Source organism: Lonchura striata, chromosome 4, assembly GCF_046129695.1.
Source record: "Lonchura striata isolate bLonStr1 chromosome 4, bLonStr1.mat, whole genome shotgun sequence".
NCBI lineage: Eukaryota > Metazoa > Chordata > Aves > Passeriformes > Estrildidae > Lonchura > Lonchura striata.
In genome coordinates, this window is record NC_134606.1 from 47,934,778 (window position 1) to 47,959,637 (window position 24,860).

The 24,860-nt window shown below is 38.0% G+C and overlaps 1 protein-coding gene across 1 annotated transcript in view; it reads left to right on the forward strand.

Annotated features, from left to right (window-relative positions):
• Window positions 1-23,048, forward strand: part of PPA2 (inorganic pyrophosphatase 2) — a 34,341-nt gene extending 11,293 nt beyond the window's left edge. Inside the window, exons 4-12 of the mRNA XM_021531462.2 lie at window positions 451-504; window positions 2,913-3,032; window positions 5,416-5,502; window positions 6,780-6,906; window positions 14,392-14,519; window positions 16,125-16,210; window positions 17,224-17,293; window positions 21,777-21,816; window positions 22,863-23,048. Coding sequence (XP_021387137.2) covers window positions 451-504; window positions 2,913-3,032; window positions 5,416-5,502; window positions 6,780-6,906; window positions 14,392-14,519; window positions 16,125-16,210; window positions 17,224-17,293; window positions 21,777-21,816; window positions 22,863-22,891 — 741 coding nt within the window. The 3' untranslated portion in view covers window positions 22,892-23,048. The remainder of the gene's footprint in view (window positions 1-450; window positions 505-2,912; window positions 3,033-5,415; window positions 5,503-6,779; window positions 6,907-14,391; window positions 14,520-16,124; window positions 16,211-17,223; window positions 17,294-21,776; window positions 21,817-22,862) is intronic.
• The last annotated feature ends 1,812 nt before the right edge of the window (window positions 23,049-24,860 follow it).

The window sequence follows — 24,860 nt, forward strand, 5'->3', positions numbered from 1 at the left end:
TTTTATAAAATAGTAAGCCAAAAGAGGAGGGCCTGAAGGAATAAATCCTTGGGGGAAAAAATCCAAAACATTGTCCTTTCCACTGCATAAGGGAAGCTGTGTCGTACAGAAACATTCAATCTCCTTTTACAAGTAGACTGAACCTCTGCCTCATGGCAGACCATTCTATGGACATTCTGAACATTTTGTGAAGAGTAATATTGACATGAGAACAAAAAACATCAGGAGTATTTCCATTGCTTGTTGTTGTCCATATTCTTAAAGGGGTGAGGTAGGAAAAGGATGAACCATGGAGGTTGATGTAAAGGAACTGTACAGATAAAAGCAGCTGTAACGGAGTAATGTGATGTATGTTGCTGCTGAATGCACAGGAGAGAATTTGTGTTACTGTAAAATACTAATTGCCAAGTGGAATTTCTTTTCAGTTCTGTCACTATTTTTGTGTTTTAGGTCCTGTTTAATATGATTGTAGAAGTGCCTCGTTGGACTAATGCAAAAATGGAGGTAATGAAGAAAAATACCTTGATTATACAGGTATCTGTGGAAGTTATAACAACGCAGTGGCTTCCAGTAGGCAGAGTTTAATCACAGTTTGGATTTCTCTTTGCACATTAAAATGTTAAACAATTGGTTTGAAGTGGTGCATATGCTTTTCTTGCAATTACAGAAAGTGTTGAGCTTCTAATTGTTTTCTTGGTGGAAACAGGAAAAGCAAGTGGTCACTGGTTCTTGACAGCCCTCTCACTGCAGAGTGCAGCATATCTGCAACAGAGTCCTGGAGTACTGACTTTTAGGGTGTTTTTCAGCATTTAGATTAACTCTTGCTTGCTTATGGAACACTCCACTCAGATGATTTAATTCATCATTTCCACTGCATAGTGTGTTAGGCCAAATCCCAACAAATGGAGTTGCAACTAAAAGAGCATTTCTTTATGACCAAAGAAAAATATTTGGAGACTTCACTGATTGAAAGTATGAACTCCTGCAGGGAGATGTTTTATAAGTAGTAGAAGCATCTGTAGTGTTTATGAAACAACATATCTCACCAGGATATGTCCTGTCCTCCTGAACATTTGTATTAATTTTAGGCATGCTTCCCAGATGCTCTTAAGGAAGTTTGTGGTTGAGCTGTTAACTCTTTTAATTATTGAAAATAATGCTCCTTAGCCTTCTATTTGAGAATTTTTTCTCCTTTCCCTGATGATAAAACTGTTTACAGCTGTTACTCTTCAGGCAGGGTTACCTCAGATATTTACCTCTTATTTTAAACTCATGACTTATTATGTCATACATACATACATACAGCAGCTGAGTTCTCTTTTGCAGAGGATCCCTTTGACAATGCTATTTGAACTCTGCCTGAAGCTCAGGTTGCTCTATGCTTTTTTCAGCACATTATGTCAAGGGTAGAAAAGTTTGTCCTGTTAGTTTAGAAATCATTGATTTTAGGCTTTTTAGGTTTGATGGAGGAGAATAGAAGTAGTTTCCTAATATTTAACTTTTAATATCCTTAAAATTTGCTGCATCAATTAAGGTAGTTTTCATGCCTTGCCATCATGTCCTGGCAGTCCTTCAGTCCAGGCCATGGTAAGCTGCTAATGCCTGCTATTACCAGATCTTGTCTGCTGATCTCTCCTCACATGCAGTGGAGACTTCAGGACATTAAGCCTTGCATTAGTATGAATATTTACCCACAGTTACATTTCCTGCAACAGATCTTCTGCTCCTCAGCTTGTTATATTTCTGTTCTTCTTCCATGGTGCTTTAAGTTTCTCCTCTTTGTCCCAGTTTCCATGAACAAAAAGCATTGCTGAGCTCCACTTCCATCAGTGTCCCTTGTTGGCCTGTTTGAGCTCTTCACTGTTAGGTTATGACCAGAAGCAGGTAGAATCCAGTGTGAAGCCAGAAATGTGTGAAGCTTCATCTTGGCTCCTGGGGACAGTTTAGTTTTGGAATGAGGTTGACAGGTTGGAGTGGTTCTAAAAGGTGGAATTCCTTTAGGATGGCTTTGGTGGCAGTGCTTCAGGTAAAAGGACAGGGATATAAAATGAATATGGACTGAGGGCTGTGTGCTTATGCAGGGGAGCTATGCACTACTTGAATGTAATCACTTGAGCTTGTAACAAATATTCTGCCACTCAGATGAGTGTTTGTAAGTAAGAGCCAAGCTAACATGGGTTGGACTGCGGTGTAGAGTGTCAAAGGGTGGTTATAGTGCAAATTAGCTGTGGTGGGTAACTCAGGCAGTGGCTATACATGTGTGGTTTGTGTATGGGCTTTGGGGGAGGATGTTACTGTTCAGCTGTAGTTCAACTCTTCTGTCAGTGCTTCTTTAGCAATAAGAATTTCCTCTTCAAATGGTAGCTTAACTTGTTCCAAATATGCATTTAGTGACTATGAGGAACTTGTGCTTGTGAAAAAGCATTTGTATGCTGAGAGGTGATGGAAAGAAGGGCTGCTTGCAATTGGAGAGCAAGGAGCAGAGGGCAAGAACATGAAACATTTCATCTGTGGCTGTCAAAGCCCCTGTTGTTGAAAGATGTTGTGCTGTCATTTGCATGTCTGTTGAACTTGTACTATAAAGTGCAAGAGCTTCTGATTAAAGTTCCTTTCAGTTTTTATGTTTGACCATGACAACCTCCTTAGAAATTTATTACTTTCTGTTCTATATTCATTTTATTCTTGCATACTTTACAGCATTATTTAATACCTTAATAAGCTCCTTTTTGAATATGACCCTTGAGATTCAGAGTGAAGCTATAGTAGTTTTAATAGTCCTCAAACCACAAGCATGTGCTGCCAGATGGATCTTTCTTACTGGCTGTGTATGGAATGTATTGCTTTCCATTTTAACATTCTCCTTCTCTCTCTCCCTCTCCCTGCTCCCCCACCCTTTTTCACGATCTGCTTAGATTGCCACTGAGGAGCCATTGAATCCCATTAAACATGATACAAAGAAAGGCAAGCTTCGATATGTAGCAAATATCTTTCCTCACAAGGGTTATATATGGAATTATGGTGCCCTCCCACAGGTAACATTTTTGTTATAATGGTGAAAGTTTTCTGTCTTCTGTGTAAATTGCCTTGTAAATCTTGGTTACTGCCTGAATGCAAATCAGCTGCAAGAGGGGTGATTCACTTTGATACATTTATAAATTAGGATTTTTTATGTTGAATTTTATTGTGTTCATAGATATTGATCAGAATTCAGGTGTGGGAGTAAATATGAGCTTGTGTTTTCAGGAAGGCGTTAAATGATCAAGAAATCTCAAATCTTTAGTCTGTGTCTCTGTAGTTACAGAATTAAATTGTCATGATCTGCCATTCAAGAATACTTTGTCAAGTAGACCTTTTCTGCTTAAACAAGGCATTTATTTAAACGCTCATTTAGGATTTTCGTGTATTGCAGCTTAAATTTTAACTGGGATTTCTTAATATCTTTAATGAAGAGGAACACAAAGGCTGCTCTTTTTGAGATTAAACCTCAACTGCCTTCCTTAACTTTTCTCTGAACTGTGAGACTTTACTGATCGTGACATATTTTGAACTTTGAGCCTTGAAAAAGCCCATCTAATGGCAGAATTTTGAGCATAATGAAAAGTTTTAAACTTTTTTCATTTCTGTGAATAACACATTAGACTTCAATTAGTACTGAAGAACATGATGGAGCTTAAAAAGAGTAATTTATTTTCTTTGCACTTAACTATATAAGCAATGAAAGTTGAGTCCCAAAAGTCTGCTTACATGTTTGATCCTTAGAGAGGAGATACTAGGCAGTTTCTTGAATATAGCAGTGAAGATCTTGTCCAATCAGCAATGTCGGTAGACAAAGTTTCCAAGTAGGTGGAGTTGGAAACCAGCATCTCCATTTAATGTTTTCAAATTCGTATGTTCCTTAGTGCAAAGCCAGAATGATTTGAAAATGTGAACATTTTCCTGCATTATTTTGCAAAGTGCAGTATTTTGGACTTGGAATACTTTCCTCTAGAGAAATGTTTGGCATCCTTTGTTACCTGCTGAGTTGGGGAGGGCTGAACATAATTGTCATTTTAATGATTTACTGTATTAGATATTAGCTATATTTGCTATCATAGCAGAAGTTGCTGTGCTGTTCAGAGAACAATACTGTTCCTTCTAACCTAGAGGTGAAGAGGTGTGACTGGGCAAAAGAGAAGTACTGGTATAATGCAGCCCTAAATAAAAAGCACTTTAGAAGGACGAGAGGACACAGTCTTAAGCTGTGCCAGGGGAAGTTTAGGCTAGATATTAGAAAAAGATTTTTGCAGAAAGACTTACTGGGCATTGGAATGGGCTGCCCAGGGAGGTGGTGGAGTCACTGTCCCTGGGGGTGTTTAAAAACAGATGAGACATGGCACTCAGTGCCATGGTTTAGTTGATGAGGTAGTGTTAGGTCATAGGCTGGACTCGATGGATCTCCAGGATCTTTTTCAGCCAACCTAGTTGATTCTGTGAAGAGTACTGGAAAAATAAATATTAAGTTTAAATTCTCTCTTGATTTGACTTCAGCAGTTTTTTGGTAATGATTCTGCTACCTAAACACCTAAGCATATTCTTTTTACCATTTTGCCTTCCAGTATCAGTCAAGTTCTCAAGAACAAATTTGAGATGGAGTTATGATTGCAGACAATAGGAGCTAGCAATGTAGCTCCTTGGAAAATAAAGTTTTCTAAAGTCTTTTCAACAATACCAAACTGGACTCAAAATTCTTAATGGAAAAGCTGCTCAACTGTAGAACGAATTATTCATTACTTTTAAATTAAAAACAAGTACTTGTGTAGTAATTAAGTTAGTATAACTCAGCTAGGATTCCTTGTTTGTGCAGTGCTCAGAGCAGACGTTTAAACTTGCCTCTTTGGTCTTAAACTCTTAGCTCTCCTTTGGAATGTACATGTCTCAAAATACTCAGAAATACTTCATGCCTAAATCTAAAATCTTTAAAAAGCTTATTGGGTGCAGACAAATCTGTGTGTATGAGTGTGGTTAGCTCAAAGCTTAGATGTGTTAGAAAACAACTTATGTTAATATCATGGTATTTAACAAGTATAATAAAAATGTAATTGTAAGATATCCTAGCTTGATCCCACTATCACTAGTAACTAGAAAAATCCATATTCAGGGTCCTCTGATTCCTTAATCATTGCAGTTGGGTAACGTGTATCTGTTGGGTCATTGACACAGGAAAAATATGTCCTCAGTAATCATGTCACTAGTCCTGAGTATGAGATACTCAGTGTCAGTCCACTGGCTGTTTACTTTTTCTCCTCCCATTGAGCAAGCCTGTTCGCAGAAAGCTGATGTTTTTATTGTTGCTTTTGCTAATCTTTGTAATTCAGTGGTAAGATGAGTTGTAATTGCAGTTCAGCAGCTAACTGATAGTTCTCTTTTCCCTGGCAGACCTGGGAAGATCCAAGCCATACGGATAACATTACAGGATGTTGTGGGGATAATGATCCTATTGATGTGTGTGAAATAGGTTCAAAGGTTTGTATTTATCAGGATTAATTTAATTTATCAAGGTTAATTTAATAATTTGGTAGCAACTTCTGAAAGAGACGGTCAGACAGAAAACAAGATGTGTTAATTATGTTAGGGTCTGACAAAAGTATCAGTAGAGGATCTAAGGAGAGAATAGGTAAGAAAATGGTGGATTTTTAAAAAGAATAGGGGAAAGTAGGATTTGGTAAAGTCTTTGTACTAGTTACAAGAGAAAATAAAAGAACAACATCCTGAAGTTGTGTAGCTGAACAGTAAGTTTTGGGTGAAGGAAGTGATGGTTAAGATTTTTGGGGAAGGAAAAGTTTTATTTATTTTTTCTCCTGTTAGCAGTATTGGAGCTAGGAATAGGTTGCTGAAAAATGAGGAAATACAACGGCATCATGTGTTTTAGAATTATAAAATCAGACCCACAAAGGAGGTGGTTTTGATTTTACTCATGCGTGCGAACAGAAGTAGATCCTCTTTTCTAGTGAAGACAGGAACCTGCTGCAGTGTTGCAGAGTTACGAGTCATGGAACGGATGGCTGAAAAAGAGGTGCAGCAAACACTATTAGTAGGTATAAAGGAAAGGTTTAGCTCACTGAAAGAAAATTCTACATACCTAGAGGCAACAAAGAATGGAGCTATGCTGTGTATCAAAAATGAGGTTATTAAATGGATGAGTTTGAAAGAGGGATCTCTTAGGATATTTAGGTAAGGGGAAATTTAATTGGTGACTTCAGTGAAAGTGGCTCTATATATTTATTTGGGTTAAGAAACCTAAAGATTAATTTCAAGGGATCCAGAAAGCATTAAAGAAGAAATATTAGCTGGTAGGGAGGAGATTCCAAAGAAAATGCAAAAATGGCTGTGTTGGTATTTCTGGGGCGTGCTATGTGTTTTTATGTGTAGACAGAAATTAGGACCCTGAGTTCAGAAAGTAGAGAGTCAAGGAACAGGAAGAAGTTAAAAAATGAGTATGAGACACTTCTGACTTACAATTTGGAGGGAAGATCAAGAAAGTGTGAGGGAACTAGGGTAAAAGGGAAGGAAAAAAAATTTAGCTACTTGTCTACTTAAATGCTGACTGGAGAATTGAGGATTGGAGAGTAGTAATGGTGGGAGAAAGACTAGAGATAAAGGGATATGTACTGGGTTTGCAGATCTATCTAGCAATTTTGTTACAGCCTGCTAGTCAAAAATGCAAAACTGTTTTTTTTTTAAGGTAAAAGAAATCTCACATGTTGTTTTCCAAATCTTTGTGGCATTACTTTCTGTTTCAGGTTCATTCTTCTGGTGATATTGTTCAGGTGAAGGTCTTGGGTGTTTTAGCTCTTGTTGATGAAGGAGAGACAGATTGGAAGATAATTGCCATCAGTGCAGATGATCCAGAAGCTCAGAAAATCCATGGCAAGTATTTTTGTCTTTCCTAATGCAGTTATGTCAGAAACTTGCACAGCAGAATGGTACCTGAGTTTAGGCCTCCCAGGATAAGAAGAGGCAGACAGTGGAAAGGCAAGGTTTTTTTTTGTTGTTGTTGTTGTTGTTTAGGTCAAGTGCTTCCTTCAAGTAGGGCATATGTGCTTTCACACTAAACTTCTAAAATGGTTTGCTTGGATTTTCAAGACCTCCAATATTTACAGGCTTATGTACTGTGTAATAGTGCATATTTACCTGCTCTATGTTACGTAGCACACTACTCTTTTCCTTTGTGAAAGTGTTTGTTCCTTTTATATTTACAGGCATTGTGTTGGATTCTGAAAAGGCATTTCCAATGTCTTGCCGCTTTTAAGAGGATTGGCTCCAGAGTCTGTTGCTTAGTATGAGCAATTAGGTTTCACCTTTTAGCTTTAAAATTGGCAAAATAAACTGCTAATGCAGCTTACCCTAATCAGCCTTGATGATGATGAGCTGTGCAGAGGGAAGTATCCTGCTCAGACTTGTCCTCCCTGTGATCAGACTTCTGGTATCCAAATGAAACCCAAATACTGAAGCATGTCCATGTGGATAGCACCTGAGGTGTAATTCTGATGTATTAAAACTGCAGGAAGTTAAGTTTTCATAGCACAGGTAAAGTGCAGTTTTGTGTGGATAAATGGAAATTTGCTTCCTCAAATGTAATATTACTGAGAATCATGAGACTTAAGTGAGGAGGTTTGTCTAAAACTGATTGTTGGGAAACCAAAAATCACATATGCCATCAGATATGTACAATGACAGCCTGCTCTTCGTTGGTAAGGGAGCACCAAGATGCAGAGTGGCCTTTCTGTAGGAATAGAGCAATCCAATAGCTTTTTAAGGAAGTGTGTTTCTCAGCCATTGAAGTTTTTTCATGGTTTCTGAATGTAAAGTATGTCACTGGACTAGCCCTTCATTCTCAGTTTTCTTGCAGGTTACTTTCACATGGAGAATACTTGACTTGTGGGGAAAGAAGGGGAGAAGAAGAGATGAGGAAAAGGAAACTCTTGGGTTGATGCTGATTAAAATCATTGGGCAGATGAATTACTGCATAGTGTTTATGACTCTTTAACTACTTTGACAGTTAGAGATTAAGAAGTTCAGCTTAAGGAAAGAGTAAGTAATAGTTTGCTGTTAATGTCAGTATCAATTTAAACCACTCTGTAATGTGCAGTAAAATGCAATATACATGTCAGTAGTTAAAAGAAAAGTGAATAGCATTTCATTTCTAGACCCAGTTCTTCTTAAAGACTTACCTTTTCTCCCTGGCAGTTTCTGAGAGAATATAGTCAGAAAAGTGGATGAGAGAATTCAGAAGGATTCTACTAAGCAGGGGCAAAACTGTGTTAGTTTATTCCAATGTTATTTATTATTTGGGGTTAACCATCTGTATTTGAAAGCTCTCCCTGGGTTTTTGGTTGTTTTTGTTGTTCTGTTTTTTTCCCCAGGTAATGATTGATTTATACCAGCTCTATTACAGCATTAGTTTATTTGGGAGGGGAGAAGTAAGAGCTTTAGTCTTAAAAAAAAGAAGTAGTAGTGGGTGGAATGGGCAAACCATTGCCTGTAGTTGATTCCTGTGTGCATCCTTTCTTATCAGGCAATATGTGAAAAACTTCAAGAAGAGAACTGTCCTGAGATTCTGAGAAGTGTAGTACCAGTATCCAGTTTAATATTATTTCCCTTTGGGATTGGAGTTGCAACCCAGGATTTACAGAAGAAAGAAAAGGGGGGGAAAAAAGCACCCCTGTCTGCTTTCAGAAAACATGAGTGGCTTGCAGTGTTTAACAGCAATCATTCTTCAGTCTGAAAACAAACAAATCTGTCAGAGCAGGCAGTACAATATGTCCTTTTATACTTGTTTTTCCCCCTTCCCAAAGTTGTTAATTATTTCAGCATAAAGGGATGGCAGCTATGGATAAAACTGGTCTCTCCCTCTGTAATTGATGTGCTGCTGTTTTATTGAGGTGGCCTCCTGGGGAAGATGAGACTAAGTGTTGCCTTCTAATCCTGTCCAGTCACTTCTGTACCATTTTTTAAAGATTTCCAACTGCACTGAGAATCATCACATTTGCTTTCAGCTCAGTATGTGCAGAGCCCCCAGTGAACATTTGGAAAAGATAATTTCAAGACGCGAGAGTGGTGATTACTTACAAACCCCATCCTGAGCCCGCACCGTGTGTTAACTCCCCTTGCCTCTTTAAGCACACCCCAGGTACCTGGGATATTCTCCTTCGGGGATTGTGATCCCTTTCATAAGTGCAATTGATTTTTCTGAGACTTCACAGAACTCAGAACTGAGAGGTCACAACTTCTGAGTGCTTCTCGTTGTTTATTCATAGCACTCCACTGGACTGTATTGTGCAGGCATTTATTGATAAATACTGGTTTAAATTGGAAACCCTACCTAGAATTTTCTGTTTCACACATAGCAGTGAGAAACTCTTGTTTACAGTGACAGTACCCCGGAATGACAGGCAATACTTATCACCTGTTTAAGTGGGAGCTGTGTCATCAGTAGGACTAGCAGGGTCTTAGTTTCTTTTTGGGCTGACTTTGTAAGGTAATCTGTTTGAATATTTCAAACACTTAATTCTGGTGGGCATGGGGACATCTCTCACCAAATATAAGTGGTATGTCAGATGCAGACATCTGTGTGAGAAAGTTGCTTTTAGACTTCAACTAGACTTATTCAGATGTATCTATTTCATTAAGATACGTCTTTGTGGCTGTTGTATTTCTGCTCAGGCAGTTGCTAGGCAGATGGCTGTTAGTGGACCAATGGAGCAACTTTAGACCAAACAACTCTGAGAAAAGCCCTAAAAGCTCCTTCTTACAGACTGAAATACTAAATCTTGGTGGAGTAATAGGCCAGGTTGCTTGCTTTATTTTGTTGTTGTTGTTGCTTTTTTTCTTTTTTTTTTTTTTCTGTAAAATAGCCAGGAGGAGAAGTAAATTCTTGGAGTAGAAAGGTTGCTTGTCTGCTTATCTCATAGTCTGGATTGAATTTAATATACTGGCTTTCACTTCTATATCTAATGCTTTTCTAGTTTGGGGTCAGAAGGGATGAGTGATGATTTTATGCTGTGATTTGGTCTAAATGTATGTGGCATCTTCATATTGGACAAGAAGTTTTAAAAATCACTGGCAGTTGAAGCAGGAATTGTGTTTGAAGTGTATGAAGTGTATGAAGTCTGGCTTTCCAAAGGTCCCTTTGCCCTCCTTTGGCAAATTGGACTAATCATATATACTGCATGGCATTTGGGAGGTGATTTAGTGGCCTGGAATCTTAGCAGCCAGTTTTGCTGCCATTGCTTACTGGAAAGATGCCAGGAAAGATCAACAGCAGTTGGTGATGTCTGCTGGCTTTATTGTGCTGCCTTTTGCTGGCACTGGTGTAGTTAACTGTGCTGTTTCCATGCTGCTTTTGCAATACGCATCTCAAGATAGGGTTTAGTGATCAAACCCTAAATGGCATAACTAAGGCATATCGTATATTTTGTACTATATATTGTTACAGACCTTTGCATGCGAGTGTGTTTATTCAGAGAAGCAGCAGAGGCCCAGAAGACCTTTGTTGTGGATTTGTGTAAGCACTCAGTATAAGGAAATTAATTTGCTGTACCAAGGCTTCCCTCCTACCCGCTGCACAAAATACACCAAATGCCTTTATATGGAATGTAGCTGCTGCTTCCTGTAAATGTTTATAAGATGTTATTAAAAGCATATGTCCTCTCTTCCCACAGAACTTGTTTAGAAAGCTTGCTGCAAACATGTTGTTTTAGCTTTGCTTGCAAGAAGCAGCATCTGTGGTACTAAAAATGGTAGTTTTGTACAAATGCTTTTGTTGCTCTCTTCTGTAAAGCCAGCTAGAATTGGGATCTGCATTCATGTTAGCTCACTCCCTCAACAGAGAGGTAGCAGCAGTTCTCTAGGGATTTTCCTTATGGCCACTGAACTGCAACCCTTAATGTGATCCGCTGTGTCTTTTTAACCCTTGGCACTTAACTTTGGTGCCCAGAAAAAAGACCTATGGTTGCATGCAGGCAGTGTAGAGAAATTCCCACTTAGAGCCCCGTGGGGAACATGCTGATAACGTACCTGCGGGAGCCTGACCTGCTTTGCTACTTTGAGCAGGGCTTGCTGGCAGAGGTGAAGCTGCTTTGGGCCATGTAAATACTTGATGCTGCTCCTTTAACATCAGTGTGAGTACATAGCTCTAAGGGAAGATAAGCAGTTAACGTCAAAAAAGACTGTCTTGACAGTGTTTGCAGCAAAAAAGACATCTAAGTTGTTTGCTTTTCTAAAAATCATAATAATTTGAAGCTATCCTCTGTAGATATTAGTGTAGTAAATTATCATACTGCTTATTGTGATCTTTTATTTTACCTTTACTTACTTTTTTGTTTTCTGAATGTGGTTTTTCTCCTTTCCCCCATGATACCCCAAAGAGGCTGTTTAGATTTCAGTGGAAGACAAACTGTCTTTCAGGTTTTTCTGTGGTGACTTTTAATGAACTGAAGAGGTGGCTGTTGAAGGAATGATGCAAGAGCTGCTGTTTTCCTTGTATTTTGTATTACATGCTGACTCCAAAGCAACAGCAAGGATACTTTTTCTGGGGTTTGTTTTGTTGCATTGTTGTACTTTTTTCTTCTCCTTGCCACCAGCTTTATTATAATACAGATGTTCTGGAGTCTTTTTTTTAAAGTCAAGCTTTCAGATTTCTTTTGATGTTCAGTAGCTGTCCTTTATAGTAAAGAATAGGGAATAGGGATGAAGGAGAGTAACTTGCAAGAAACCCAGGAAATAAAAGCAACCAATGTCCCCCTTCTTAAGTCCTCAAAAGCAGAGTACAATCCATCCATGTAAAGCTGGAATTTGATTGTGGTTAATTTTACTTAGGGTATTTTCTAGTAGAGAGACTGTGAAATTCAGGGAGATGATTCTATCCATGAAGATAGAATTTCTAACAAAAGGAGGTAGTGAAAGTCTGTCCCAAAGCCTTTCCTAATATTTGAGTCCTTCAAATAAGTATAAATAAAACCTATAAATAAGGGACAACAGATGGAGAAAAGTACCAAGTGCCAGTTAGTAGACTGAAAAGCACTTTTGATGAACAGTTTTTAGGGGAGTAGGAGGCAAATAACCAAGTAGGGGGAGTGAAGAAGCAGAGTTAGGAGAGACATTTGCTGGAACAGGAACCAGAAAAAAGGAGCAGCAGTGTGAGAAAGTATGCTTGAATTTAAGTAGTGTCTGGAGATGGAGGTCTGGAGTTTGTCCACTTCTGGGAGCCAAGGAAATTGCTGCAGCAGCCTTTTTTGCTTTACAAACTTGAGGAGATACTGTCTCTTCAACAAGTGTTAGATATTGTGAGTTCCGACTTCAGAAGAGGAGGAGATGACAATGCCTCAGGCTGGAAGAAGGATGTTCTCTTGCTTGGAGGGAACAGGATGATACATTGGAGTCCTGAAACTGATTTGAATTGGAGCTGCAGTTTTATTAGTGCCCAAATGAAGTATTCGGCCTCCAACCAAGATACCACCCTTTTCTAAATCATTCCTTCTTGGTTGGTCTCGCCCACCCACCCTAGTGAAAAGATTTTTGTGCTCTTAAACACGTATTTCAGCTAGAAGACCTGCCTCTAGCACAGCCTTATGTGCCCTTGCTTTTTTCTGGGATTCTGACAGTGGAATTCCCTGATCTACAGAAAGATGGCCAGCAGCCAAGTTCAAAATGTGTTTTACTCTGAGCCCATAAACACGTAGCCCTGTAAAAAACTGTGTGCAAAGCAAAAATTTACAGGGGGCTCTTCAAGGTTTTATGCTTTATTCTTTGGGCAGTAGTAATGCAGTGGAATTTGCCAGTGGCATCTATGACATGCCTATTAACACTCAGAATGTCTTCTCACATAGGTCTGGCCTCCCAGTTCAGTGTACATGTCATCTCCCTTGGTGGTCTACTGAGAATTGAATGGTCTGTAGCACAAGACCTTTTCTCTTCTCTTACTGTTCTCTTCAGAAATACATTAATGTCTTTGTCCAGGTTCACAATGAAATTTTAAAAGACAATTAGGCACTTAAAGATGGAAAGCACATGGTTCGATATCATTTCCGTGGACTAAGCAACTCTGATTTTATAGGACTGGTTAGACAGAAGAGTGTCTTAGCAGACATCATTGCCAACCAGATGTCATCTAGTGAGGCATTCCTATGGGAGAAGATAAAGAAGTAACCAGGCAGTATTGAGGGAGGGCAAGAAGGAATGAGGAACGGAGACATGAGCTAGTGACTTGCAAAACACTAGAGGAGAGTAGCACCATGGAAGGTGGCCTGAACAGAGTGAGGTTATGATATGAAATAGCTGGTAGACTGCAGCAGTAAAAAGTCAGCTCCCATTTCCATCAGAAGTGACTGTAGAAAGGAAATAGAAGATTACACCAATTACAAAGTATTTGGCTTCTGGGATGGATGAAATAATTTTTTACATCAAAATAATTAGAACAGTGTTCAGAGCTTTTCCATGTAAGCATATTGGCAGGGAGTTAATTTGTTAAGGAGAACAACTGCGCCATTGCAAGTGACAGAAGTGGTGGTAGTCCCAAAGGACAGCCCATTAAAATTTGATATGCACAGCAGGTAAAGGGTGGATCAAGAACTGCATCACTGATATGGCAGCATAGTCTTCAAGCAGAATTACTGTGATGTTTCATCTCTCTGTACACACCAAGGCAGTGTTCATCTCTGCTTCACAAGGGTGTCCTACAAATGGAATGCATTCCTTTTTGTGTTCTATCACATCTTTGTCCATCGGGATTGTAGAGGTAGAATTCTTTATCACTGTGAGTATGCAGATACCACAAGGTTATCAGTCAGGTTAGTGTTCAGAGCTCCTGGCATGTCTCTGTCTTGTCTTGAAAGGGATGAATTTGGAACTAATGTGAGCAAAAAAGTGCCTTTTAATATAACATTGACAAGCCAAGCCTGTATTTTGTTTAGAGGTGCTGGTTTAAAGATCTATGTGTTGAAATTGTTTCTGTAGTTATTCTTCCATTATCAAAAAAATGCTCATAGCGCCTTCAGTTGCTGGATGAAAAAATTGCAACAGTGAATAATCTAAGTATTGCAAAAGCTACCTAATGAGATAAATGTGGAATTTTCTTCTCCTGTCACAAATGTGGTCCTTTTATTCATTGTATCTTTGGGTCTTAATTAATGAAGGGTAGGAGATGACTGGTTTACCAGCTTGGTGTGGTTGTGAAATCGTAAGGCAGCAACTATGGGCAGCAAATGTAATTAAGTGAAATTTACTTTGAAAGTATTTAGTGAAATCAAATTGCTTCAGATTCTTTAGGAAAATTTTAAAAATTAATGTTCTGAAACCTGTGAGTGAAAATGCTCAGTCTTTTTTATTTTTTTCTTTTATCCTTTTAACCTACAGATATTGATGATGTCAAGAAGCACAAGCCGGGTTATCTTGAGGCTACAGTTGACTGGTTCCAATTATATAAAGTTCCTGATGGTAAACCAGAAAATCACTTTGCTTTTAATGGAGAATTTAAAAACAAGGTGAAGATAATGCAAAATTAAAAATGCATCATTCTGTTATGTGGGCGCTGTAATACATCCTAGAATTTTTGGAATGGTAAAGAAGGAGGCTTAACAAAATGAATTTTGATGGGAGGGACTTCTGTGTACAATTAATTAGGCTAGGATTAAATAATGTTTTCTGCCTTCCATTTTGTTCAGAGAAAATGCATAGGTCATTAAAGAAAGTCTGAAAAAAATTTAGTCCTAATCCTGATGAGATTTACACATGCATCTGTGTGTTTGCAGGTGTTTTTCAAAGCATTTTCATTCTCTGTGTCAGAGTAATGAACAGATTACCTTTTCAGCTGTTTTTGTAGTCCTGTTGGTAAAATTTTCTGACTTTTGTTTTAGGGTATGCAGTTTAAGACAATGGGTTACAGATTTTTTTCATATTTTGTATTTAACTACTTACAGTAAGAATGACCAGTGTTTGAACGGAGACTGGACCAGGGAATAGACCTTGTTGGGGGAAATACATAGATTTTTCCAGAGAAATTTGATGTGATTTGAATGAAATTGCTTTGCATCTTGTGTATTGCACACTCTATGTAGATTATTCTTGGCAAAGACTCACAGGTTTCTCATGAATGATGTCCATGTGTCAGCCAGTTCAGCCTTGCAGGGTGCTGTCAAAGTTACATATTGCCTTCTAACCAGCACAGGCAACTTTACATGCTTTGTCTGGGTAAAGAAATGCCCTGACTCTCCCCTGCACTAAAACTGCCTTTTAAATCAAATTTAAATTGTGGAGTTGTAGGGCTTGATAACATGAACTCTCCCCTGTTAACCCAGGAACTGCTCTTAGAGGTGTTCCTGCACTGTGGAGTGACAATAGACCATGTCAGGCCTGGAGACACTAGATCCCTGAGATAGCTGGTTTGGAGCATTTGGGCAATTCTCAAGCATTTCTAGAGACCCGGGATGTGGCGAGGCAGCTGTGGCTGTGCTCCAGCAGCTCTGGTGAAGTTCACAGCGTTCCAGTGGCATTTTTCCAAGTCACTCCTTGTTAACAAATGTGACTGTTCAGTTGGCAGCTTTTTGCAAGTCTAGCAGTCATTATCTGGACACTGAGGGCTTATTGTACTTTAATTTTTGGAAGCTTTTTCATCCCCACCCCCAGTATTTTTATTTCAAAGAAGCAGAAACTGTTAAACAGCTGACATGTTATGTTCTTGCAAATGCTTAAGTATATGATTGGGCATTAATAAAGTAAATGGAAGTTATGCCTCTCCAGGGGAAACCCAAACTGTGACCTGCATCTGTAAGGGTGGAGTCATAGCTCACACACTTGATCCCATTTAGAGCTTGCTACAATTTTGTACAGCACGTAGTGCTGATTTAGTTTATTTCATGTAGCATTCGTGTTTTGTGGCTGCAGACTGAGGGAAAGTCCTGCATGTGTTGCCAATATATTTGATACATAGTGAAGTTTGTTTCTTTACATAAAAAGGGAAATTTAATGAGGCCTCAAAGGAGGTGCCTTAAAATAACATAGGAAATAGTATGTTTTAATAAACTAGTTCTATGGCTTTTTTTCTGTTTAATAACATTTTAATTTACAAATCTTTCCTTGTTGTAAACTAGGATTTTGCTGTTGAAATTATTAAATCTACCCATGAACACTGGAAAGCTTTGCTTCATAAAAAAGTTGATGGAGGTACTATAAAGTGGTATGTATCCAGTCACATCTCTTGCTCTTCATATTGTACTATTCTAGTGCTATTCAGCCACTTGCAGATGTCCATGAACTGTTTAGATTTTTTTGTTTGTATTTGAGATGACAGGAATATTAATGGATTTGATAATTAATTGATAATAAATCATGATTAACTAATTCCTCCTTGTATATTGATGATTTACTGTTAAGTGGCTCCAGTAATGTATTGATTACGTAGATGTGACATTCATTATTTCAGCTTTTGAGAAATGGTCCTGGAGTGTTTGCTCAGAATTGTTTTGGGACAATCTTAGGCTTCTTGTTACTGTTTATTCTATTGCTTTGGGGAATTGAAGTTTGTGCAGTTTATTCTGTAGGACCTTAAAAACTCATGATCAAAGTAATTTTTGGTGTGAAAGGATATAGATTCATAGGGAAACATTTCTGCTAAGGATGTGGTCCCATAGTTTGTCTGGAAATACTATGGGTATTTGCTGCTTTATATTGGAGCAGAATTTTGGCCTGCTTTTCCTTCTTGCTAGATAATACAGGTGGGTTGCTGAAGTAACCTGCTGTTACTTCCATGATCTGGCCTCCAAATCTGGCCATCCTACAAGGCACAAGAGATGGACTGTACTCACATCATCTCTGCTAGCCATCTCGGTGTTCCTCAGCTCCCTCGGGAAGTGCCAGTTTATTTCTGCTGACTTCTTGGGGGGATTTAGCTTCTTGACTGTGTTCCTCTGCACTGTACCCAGGCTAGCAGCCAGAAGCACTGAGTGTGAGCGCTGCTTGCATTAATACAGAATACACAGCCTAGACACCTCCTCAAACTCAAAGAAACAAAGAGCACCCTTCTACACACCTGTTCCTTCCAGCATTGCTTTGTGGCTTTCACTTCCTCATCTCTTGTAGATACACATTTCTGAGCTCTATATGTGATGGTAGTTTTTTTTTCTATAAGTACTTAATTGTGTGTGACTCTTTTTTTGATGGATAAAGCAGGTTTTAAATTTTATTTTTCAGCACAAATATTCTGGTGAGTGGCAGCCCATTTTGTTGCAGTGAGGAGGATGCCCGATCGATTGTGCAGTCAGTAAGGATATTTACTTTTTTTTCACCCCTTTTTTTATTTTAATGATTAATTGGAAAAGACTGTTCAGAGCTCCAAAACTGAAATAAAACAGCTAAATTGGAATGGTCTTTCCTTAAGCAAAAATTTAAGTAAAAGAAGGAGCAGAAAAGTTGTGGGGAAATGTAATCATTGTGATAGAAACCTTTCATTGCAGTGGTCCAGTTGTTCTTTCTGGAAGGTTCATTACTGTTCTGCTGGAGTTCTTTTGCTTTTTATGCTTCTGCAGTGCTGTTTCTTCTGATCCTGAATAGCAAGATGGACTGGTATTTGTATCTAGCCCGCTGTCTTCTCTGTCTCCCCTGTTGCCATGAGTTACCACTCAGTGTTAGAACTCATTGACGAGCTGACTGTAGTCCCTAATCACTAAACAGATCCTTTGTTTGTCTACTTGCATAATTAAATGCAATGCTGTAAGAGAGGGGATGCTTATTTGAATGTTTCTTAAAGAATACATGTCATATTCTAAAAAGTAACATAAAATTAAAACATGCAGGTTTCTTGTTCAGGCAAGAAAAATATCCTGCAGGTTTGATGCTTTTATCTGCAAATTTTAGTGGAGGAGAATTTTTTCTATTTCAAAATGCATTAGTTTCGATGCCAGAAATTAAGCAAGGTTACCAGAAATTACATGCAGAAATGTGCCCCCAAGTATTACTTTTTCTTTTCTAGCATAGGCTGTGGCTGAGCCTGTGCTCATGACCACATGAGGTACTTTGCATGTGTGCATGGCTGCCAGGGCACCCAGTGTTTCACCTCAACAGTCACAGTAATTGTGCAAGTTCAGGTGTCAAAGGACACGCCGTCCACTGTCTGTGCAGTTAACATTCCAACAGCATTTCTAGTAACAATGTCTTGTCCTGGATGCTGTTTTGTCACAAGAAAATAAGACTCTGGATTGGAAAGAAATGTTGGTTTAGGTAATAAAGGTGTGTCAAACCAAACTTTTTCCTATTCAGATACCTTGCTTTCAGTACTTCTTTTAAAGTACTGTGTTGCATTTCTGAATGTTGATTAATGGGACTGTAAATTTTAAATTAAAGAAAAACTCATTTTGGAATTCAAATATGATTTTAGACATGTCAGGCACAGGTATAAGCAAGTATTTACCTTCTCTGACTTTCAAATTTACAATAACTATGAATCTTTAAATGTAACTAAAACTTCATGTCCAAATATTTTTGAATTGTGACAAATGTGCAAAGGAATATTTCCTTTTGCATTCTTTGCTCTTTGAGGCATGCAGGATAAATAATTATTAAATGAGTGGTATGTCTTACTTTCTCAATAACAAATCCTTTTTTCTTCTTTGGTTTTCAGGGAGGGGAGGAAATTAGTAAAATCAGTTCATGAAATAGATACCTTGTATCTAACTGTAATGCCTTTCTTATTTGAAAGCTTTCCTTCTTATCAAATAGTATGACTTCCTGTATTTTTTTGTGCCTCACATTCATTTAAGCGATAGTGAAGTTGTTTCCAGATATTCCTTTCCAACATTCTGTTTCAGTTCAGTCCAAGTATTTTAATTACATCTTTGTAGAGTGCTGCCTCTTCGTGCTTTCCAGACAGGGAAAATATGCAATACTCAGTTATAAATATTGTTCCTACTGCATGCAGTTGCTGGTCTGCAATAATTAAAAAAGTAAAATGGCCTTGAAATAGGAATCGTGGACAGTTGAACTCTAAATATAAGCAGGGAGGTTGACTTGCACATTTTAAACAGGTATCTTTTTGTCTAATACACTGCACTGCATGCTTTGGTTGTCAGACATTCATCTCTTTCACACTGAAGTGAAAGTACGTGAGTGTTTGCTGCAGAATTTTAATGGCTGTGGTGGTTTCAAATAAAAGCTGCCTGTGTTTGCAGAGGATTTTGTTTGGGTTTTTGTTGTTTTTTTGGTGTTTTTTTTTTAATTTAAACTAAAAGCAGACACATTTTCTTCTAATTTATATCCATCTATTAGGTCCTGGATAAAAACAAAATAATGAAAGCTGAAGCAGATCTTGTATGCAAGTACAGTAAGAAACATATTTCAGCTACATTAAAATTTCTGAGCTCTTTCTGCAGTGAGAGCTGGTTCCCTACAATTCTTTTTCCAGCGTCAGATTTCAGTTGCAGCATTTTTGAGTGAGTGATTACTGCCTTAAATCAGATATATTGAGTTCTCAAAAAAACTCCGGAACAAAACAAAAAAATCCAAATACTCCAAAAGCCAAGAGGCAACACTCACTGTTGCTGTGGAAGAGTTTTTATGATGAGCAAGAGAACTATAACAGAACAAAATAGAAAACATTCAAATCCTTACCAAATGTGCACTAATCAGAATTTCCTATAGATTTTGACTGGGTGGTTCCCAAGGTAGTCCAGTTGCTCTCAGAATTATTTGACCTTTTGTTACTTTACAGATGAGGAACTAGAATGGCTTGTCTGGGTTGGGGAATTTCCACTCCACTGAGAGAGTTTCTAGATGGTTGGCATGTGTACTGTCATCTGTATTGGGAGCAAACTAAGAACAATTCCACAGCAGGTGAATTGCCATGACAATCAATTCCAAAGAGATAGAAGATAACCTGTGCATGTAAGAACACATACTGAACATTTGAACCAGCCAAAATTACACCAGACCCCTGCAACTACAAATCTAGATGAATTTTAACACTACATAGTGAAAAATTCTGGTGTTCTCTAGCCTCTGAAAGTTGTCTCGTCTGTGTCTCAGCTCCAGTGTCAGTTGATGTTGCACACTAACCCCAGGAGTCATAGAGCTTTGTAGATGAATGTTAATGCTAAGATACACTGTTTATGTCAGACTTTTAAGTATTGCCATCTGTAAAACTGACCAGAACCACCAAGACTTTGTTTAATATTAATCCTAAGAACTTCTTGCTCTGTGAAGAAGCTGCTGAGGACTTTGCAAATTGGAAAATCTCCAAGACAATCTATATATAGTTAGTAGAGCAATATTTCTCAGACTTATCACATAATTCTTTCTTATAATACTGGAAAGTGAGCTAGGAAGGCTTTGCTAGATTGTCTCTTTTGATAAAATGCAGAACAGTGTTTTACAGGGAAAAATATTTGACTTTTCCTGATAATTTTAAGAATTCTCCAGCCAAATTTGAATCTGTGTATTTATTGATGTGTTTTGAGTAATTCAGATCTAAGCAAAAGAAGTTTATTTACTGCCCTTCTCCCTGCACACTTGCTGTGAGAACATTTCCATTTGGATTTAGTAAAGGTAGAATTTTCTGTAGTGGCCAGTTGTGAAACAAAAGGTTGGTGGGGTTGTTAGTCTGGAGGTTATTTTTATTAATTAATTACTTCATGTGATTTTTAAATGGTGTTCCAGATGAAAGTGTTGTGTAGTGAAGAGATACTTGGTTCAGTGATGTGAGATTTTGATCTGGTCACGGTGAGAAAGTACTGAGTCCTTATCTCAAGCTTTTTGAGCAGAAGTGGCAGGCACCTGCTTATAAATGGTGGCCTCTGGATCTCCCTGCCTTATGAGATAAAGCTTGGGTTTTGCTGGAAAGAGAGGGGGTATTCTACTGATATGATCTGGGTTATGTTTGTCATACTAGTACCTCCTTTCAGACCAGTCCCCCCCTATGCAGGTCATTATCCTGGGTAAAGTGGGAAGAAGAATCCTGCTTCTTCCTTCCCTCCTCACAGGCTTTGTTCTCTTCAGTGTTTGGAGTCCTGTGCTTGCCCAGATTCAGGAAGGCTGTGTCACACCAGTGCAGCTCAGCCTGAGTGCTGCTGTGCTGAGGAAGGGCAGTGGAAAATAGTTACATCCTCATCATGAGGCAGGGTGATTCCAGATGTGTTAAAAGTGCCTTTAATTTTGTCCTTTAAGTTACAGGACAAGACAGGCTGTGCACTCCTGTGATTGAATAGTGGCATATCCAGCTTTGAAATGCCAGACCTGAGTTTTAAAACAATTAGTCACTTTCTACAGAACTGAATTGTTTTGTCAAAATGGAATTGTAAAAGAGTATCATCACACATTTATTTTAAATTGTTTGCATGTCTTTAATGTAAATTGTATGTGTGTGTATGTATTAGCATGCATACCTGACAGTGAAACATGTAAAAATGCCTTTCTAGTTATTATACTCTTTAGATGTAAACAATAAATCCGGTTATTCTCGAAGGTGATACAGTCATCAAAAATCCCCATTGCATTAGGTTAAGGTGTTAATCTATCACTCATTTTTCATGTGCTTGTTTTGTCATTTATGAGCAACAAAGAGATTTGGTACAGTGAGGGTGAGAAATGTGTAAGGTAGAATATTGTCCTGTGGGGACAACAAAATTCTGGTTTAGTTAATATCTCTTGATTTGAGCATTAAAGTACCTGTGAATTTGGGTGCTATCTGTGAAACCTTAAGTACTGAAATGTTGGTTTGGGTTTTTTTTTCCTATCTTTTTTTTAATCTTTTTTAGGCACCAGCATTTATGAATGGAGATCCTGTTTCCCCAGAAGGTATCTTTTTTCTCAGATGTCATACGACTTCTCTTAATTGCTGGCTTTAAAAATTGACATGAAAACTGTTTTGTTGCAAAAAGGCAGTTTTGTGTATATGAAAATTATAATAGTTATATCCTGTCATATGGTATTGCATGTCTCTGCTAAATAGAACATGAACAGAAATCCATGAATGCTCTGTGGGAGAAGATTACTTTTGAATTAAAGTGTAGTCCACATAAAAAGATAAGAAGATAAAATTTTTCTCTTACTGACCATGCAAGGCAAATGCTTGGCATTTATCTTTTTTAAAGGAGATAGGTTGCTTTGCCTTAGTTTTTGTCCATTTCTCACAGTAGCTAAGTAATCAAATAAACAGCTCATTTTCCTAAAATGGACATTTCCATACCTACTATTTAAGTTCTAAAGACAAAATTTTATCCTTTCACTGTTATGACTTTTTCATGTTAACAGAGCATGTGTTTTTCTTTAAGAAATAATAATGCATCCTACATTTTCAGTTTTAACTACTTTAAAAAAAGATTTTTCTATTGGCAGGAGCTATAGAGAGGACATATGTGCTTTTTGAGATGGAGGGAGTTACAGAAATACCAAGTTATACTTAGTCATGAGCCAAGTGCCAAATTGTTTGAGAAGCAGCATCTGTGTAGCCCATGTCATGGGAAAGCAAGTTGCATTCCATTTGCCTTTATATGGCATGCCAATAAATAGCATTTATTTACCAAAGTATTAGATCTCAGACCTCTGACAGAAAACTGAACATCATCTGCCTGATCTGTGATGCTTTCCAGGAATGGTTACAACAGTGTTATAACTTGTTGTAGGATTGGTACAGCTTAACAGTTAAAATGAACAGATATTATTTTGAAGCCAAGCTTTTCACAGGGTGGAGAATAGAGCTAACACAGCTAATACTGCTAACATAGCAGTATTGTTAAGGGAGGGAAGGTAGCTGAAAGGGCAGAATGTTGTTTTTTCAAGTATTTGTGCATGTCTGGTTGTATAAAACTAATGTCACTCTTGTATTTTTTTGTTTGTTTTAGTTGATTCCTGGTACTTTTTTCCCAAGTGATCATCAAGGTCTTCTGAAGGTGTATCATGAAATCTTAAAAATCATCCCTTTCTTTGAAGATGGACAAAAGCACTGATTGTTGGATTCCCGTTGAAACAACTTTTCAACTTGTGTAAACCTTCTGTAATGTAAATAAACTCTGCCATTATAAAATGAATGTTTTCTTTCTGTGTCTGTGTAGGGTGGAGCAGAGGGAAGAGGTGTGGCTTGCTTGCTTGTTTGTTTCTGAATCTGAGAACTGGAGAACTGCTCTTATCCACTCATGAAGTGTACCTAATGAGATGAGAGATAACTTGTCTTCAACCCTTTTCTGCAGATTTTGGAATAATTGAACCGTTGGATGCATTAGGTGTTAATTTGTGTCTCAGGGCTTTTCTGGCCACCCTGACTATAATCTGTTTGAAGTTGACAGTAATCTTTATGTAAGAGGCTTAGGAGTTTACCATGTTCTTTGATAGGTGACTGTTTTCTGAGTTGCATTCACTTTTGTGCCCAGTTGTCTCTGCAGGCTTCATAGAGTTAGAAACAGAGCATGCTTGTTTTAAAAAAAAAACAACATTCCTCCAAAGATTAATTCAGCTAGGAAGGACTAATGCCATAACAATTGAAGTAAGGATGCACGTGTGCTCTCTGTTCTACATCCTGTTTTGATAACTTGTGTGTTTCATCACACAGGAAGGATTTTCCTTATGGAAAGCTTCCATTTTTAGAACTGTGTATGCTGTTGATAATTATTTGTTCAATGAGACAAGATTAGTAAAATGTACAGAACTGAGCTTTGTGCTTTCATGGCACAAATTCTGCCATTTTTTCCTACTGCAGGATTATGTCTGGCCTATCTGTACCACAGTGTTCATTAAAGACAAAAAAGGCAGCTATTAAGCAGCAGAAAGAGAGGAAATGATAATATAGACAGACAACTTTATCCAGCTTGTTACTGAGACCAAAGGTGAGCATTGTCTGCTTTGTCCGACGACGGAAACAGGTTAGCGCTGCTGACATAGGGTGGAAGTGGAAGACAAAGAACTGCAAAAGTTAGGCTGTGGCTTGCCAGAGAGGATTAACTTTTCCTTACAAAGGATAAGTTTTTAGTAAAAAAGGTTTCACCTCTGGGAATGTCTCTTTGATTTTAGGATAAAATTTCCCTTCTTTAGTCTCCTCTAGTGTATTGTCTAGTGTACAAGCACCAGTCACTTTGGAGCTCTCTGGCCCTCAGTACTTAAGAGGAAATCAATTTCTTCCATCTGCATAGAGTTTTGCATTGTTTATATATAGGGTTTAGGTGTGATAGGAGAAATGCAACCTAAACTTCAGATATGAGGGGCTACTTTTAGTTTTTGTAGTGAAGAGACATGTTGCAGCCACCATGCACTTACAGCACTGATTTCCCATGCTTTATTTTATACTTAAGAATTCTAAGTACATGCAGCATTATACCCCCAGATTTTCTTAAACAGAGTAAATGTTTCTCAAATGCCTTGTGTTCACTCAGAATGAGATTCCTCTGGTTAGAGGTGAGCTCTTGTAGCTCACAGAACAGCTGCTGTATTTTCCCATATGGTAGTACACCTAGAAGGCTTGCTGTTTTGTGAAGTGCTTAAGGACAGTTGAACAATGAAGGACACTGTGTAAATAAAATTATTTGCCCACTGCATAATCACTGCTGTCCTTTTTCTTAGCTATTTTTTTTAGACATAGAGTGAAAAGTTGTACCCATGTGAAAACCAAATATTGATTACAAAAGCATCTGTGCTGAACTGTCAAGCCATAAGTTACTTCATTTTTACTTCACGTAAATTTTAGCAGTATTCTTTAATTTCTAAGTGTATTTCTGGAATGTGGTTATGAATCTCAGAAGCAAAAATAAAATTCTAAATCAGATAAAGCCTTGTGCAGGAAAGTAACAAATAGTACTTGGGAAAACTGAAGTGATCAGAGATGCCTAATGCTACCAGAAATTTGAAAGTGT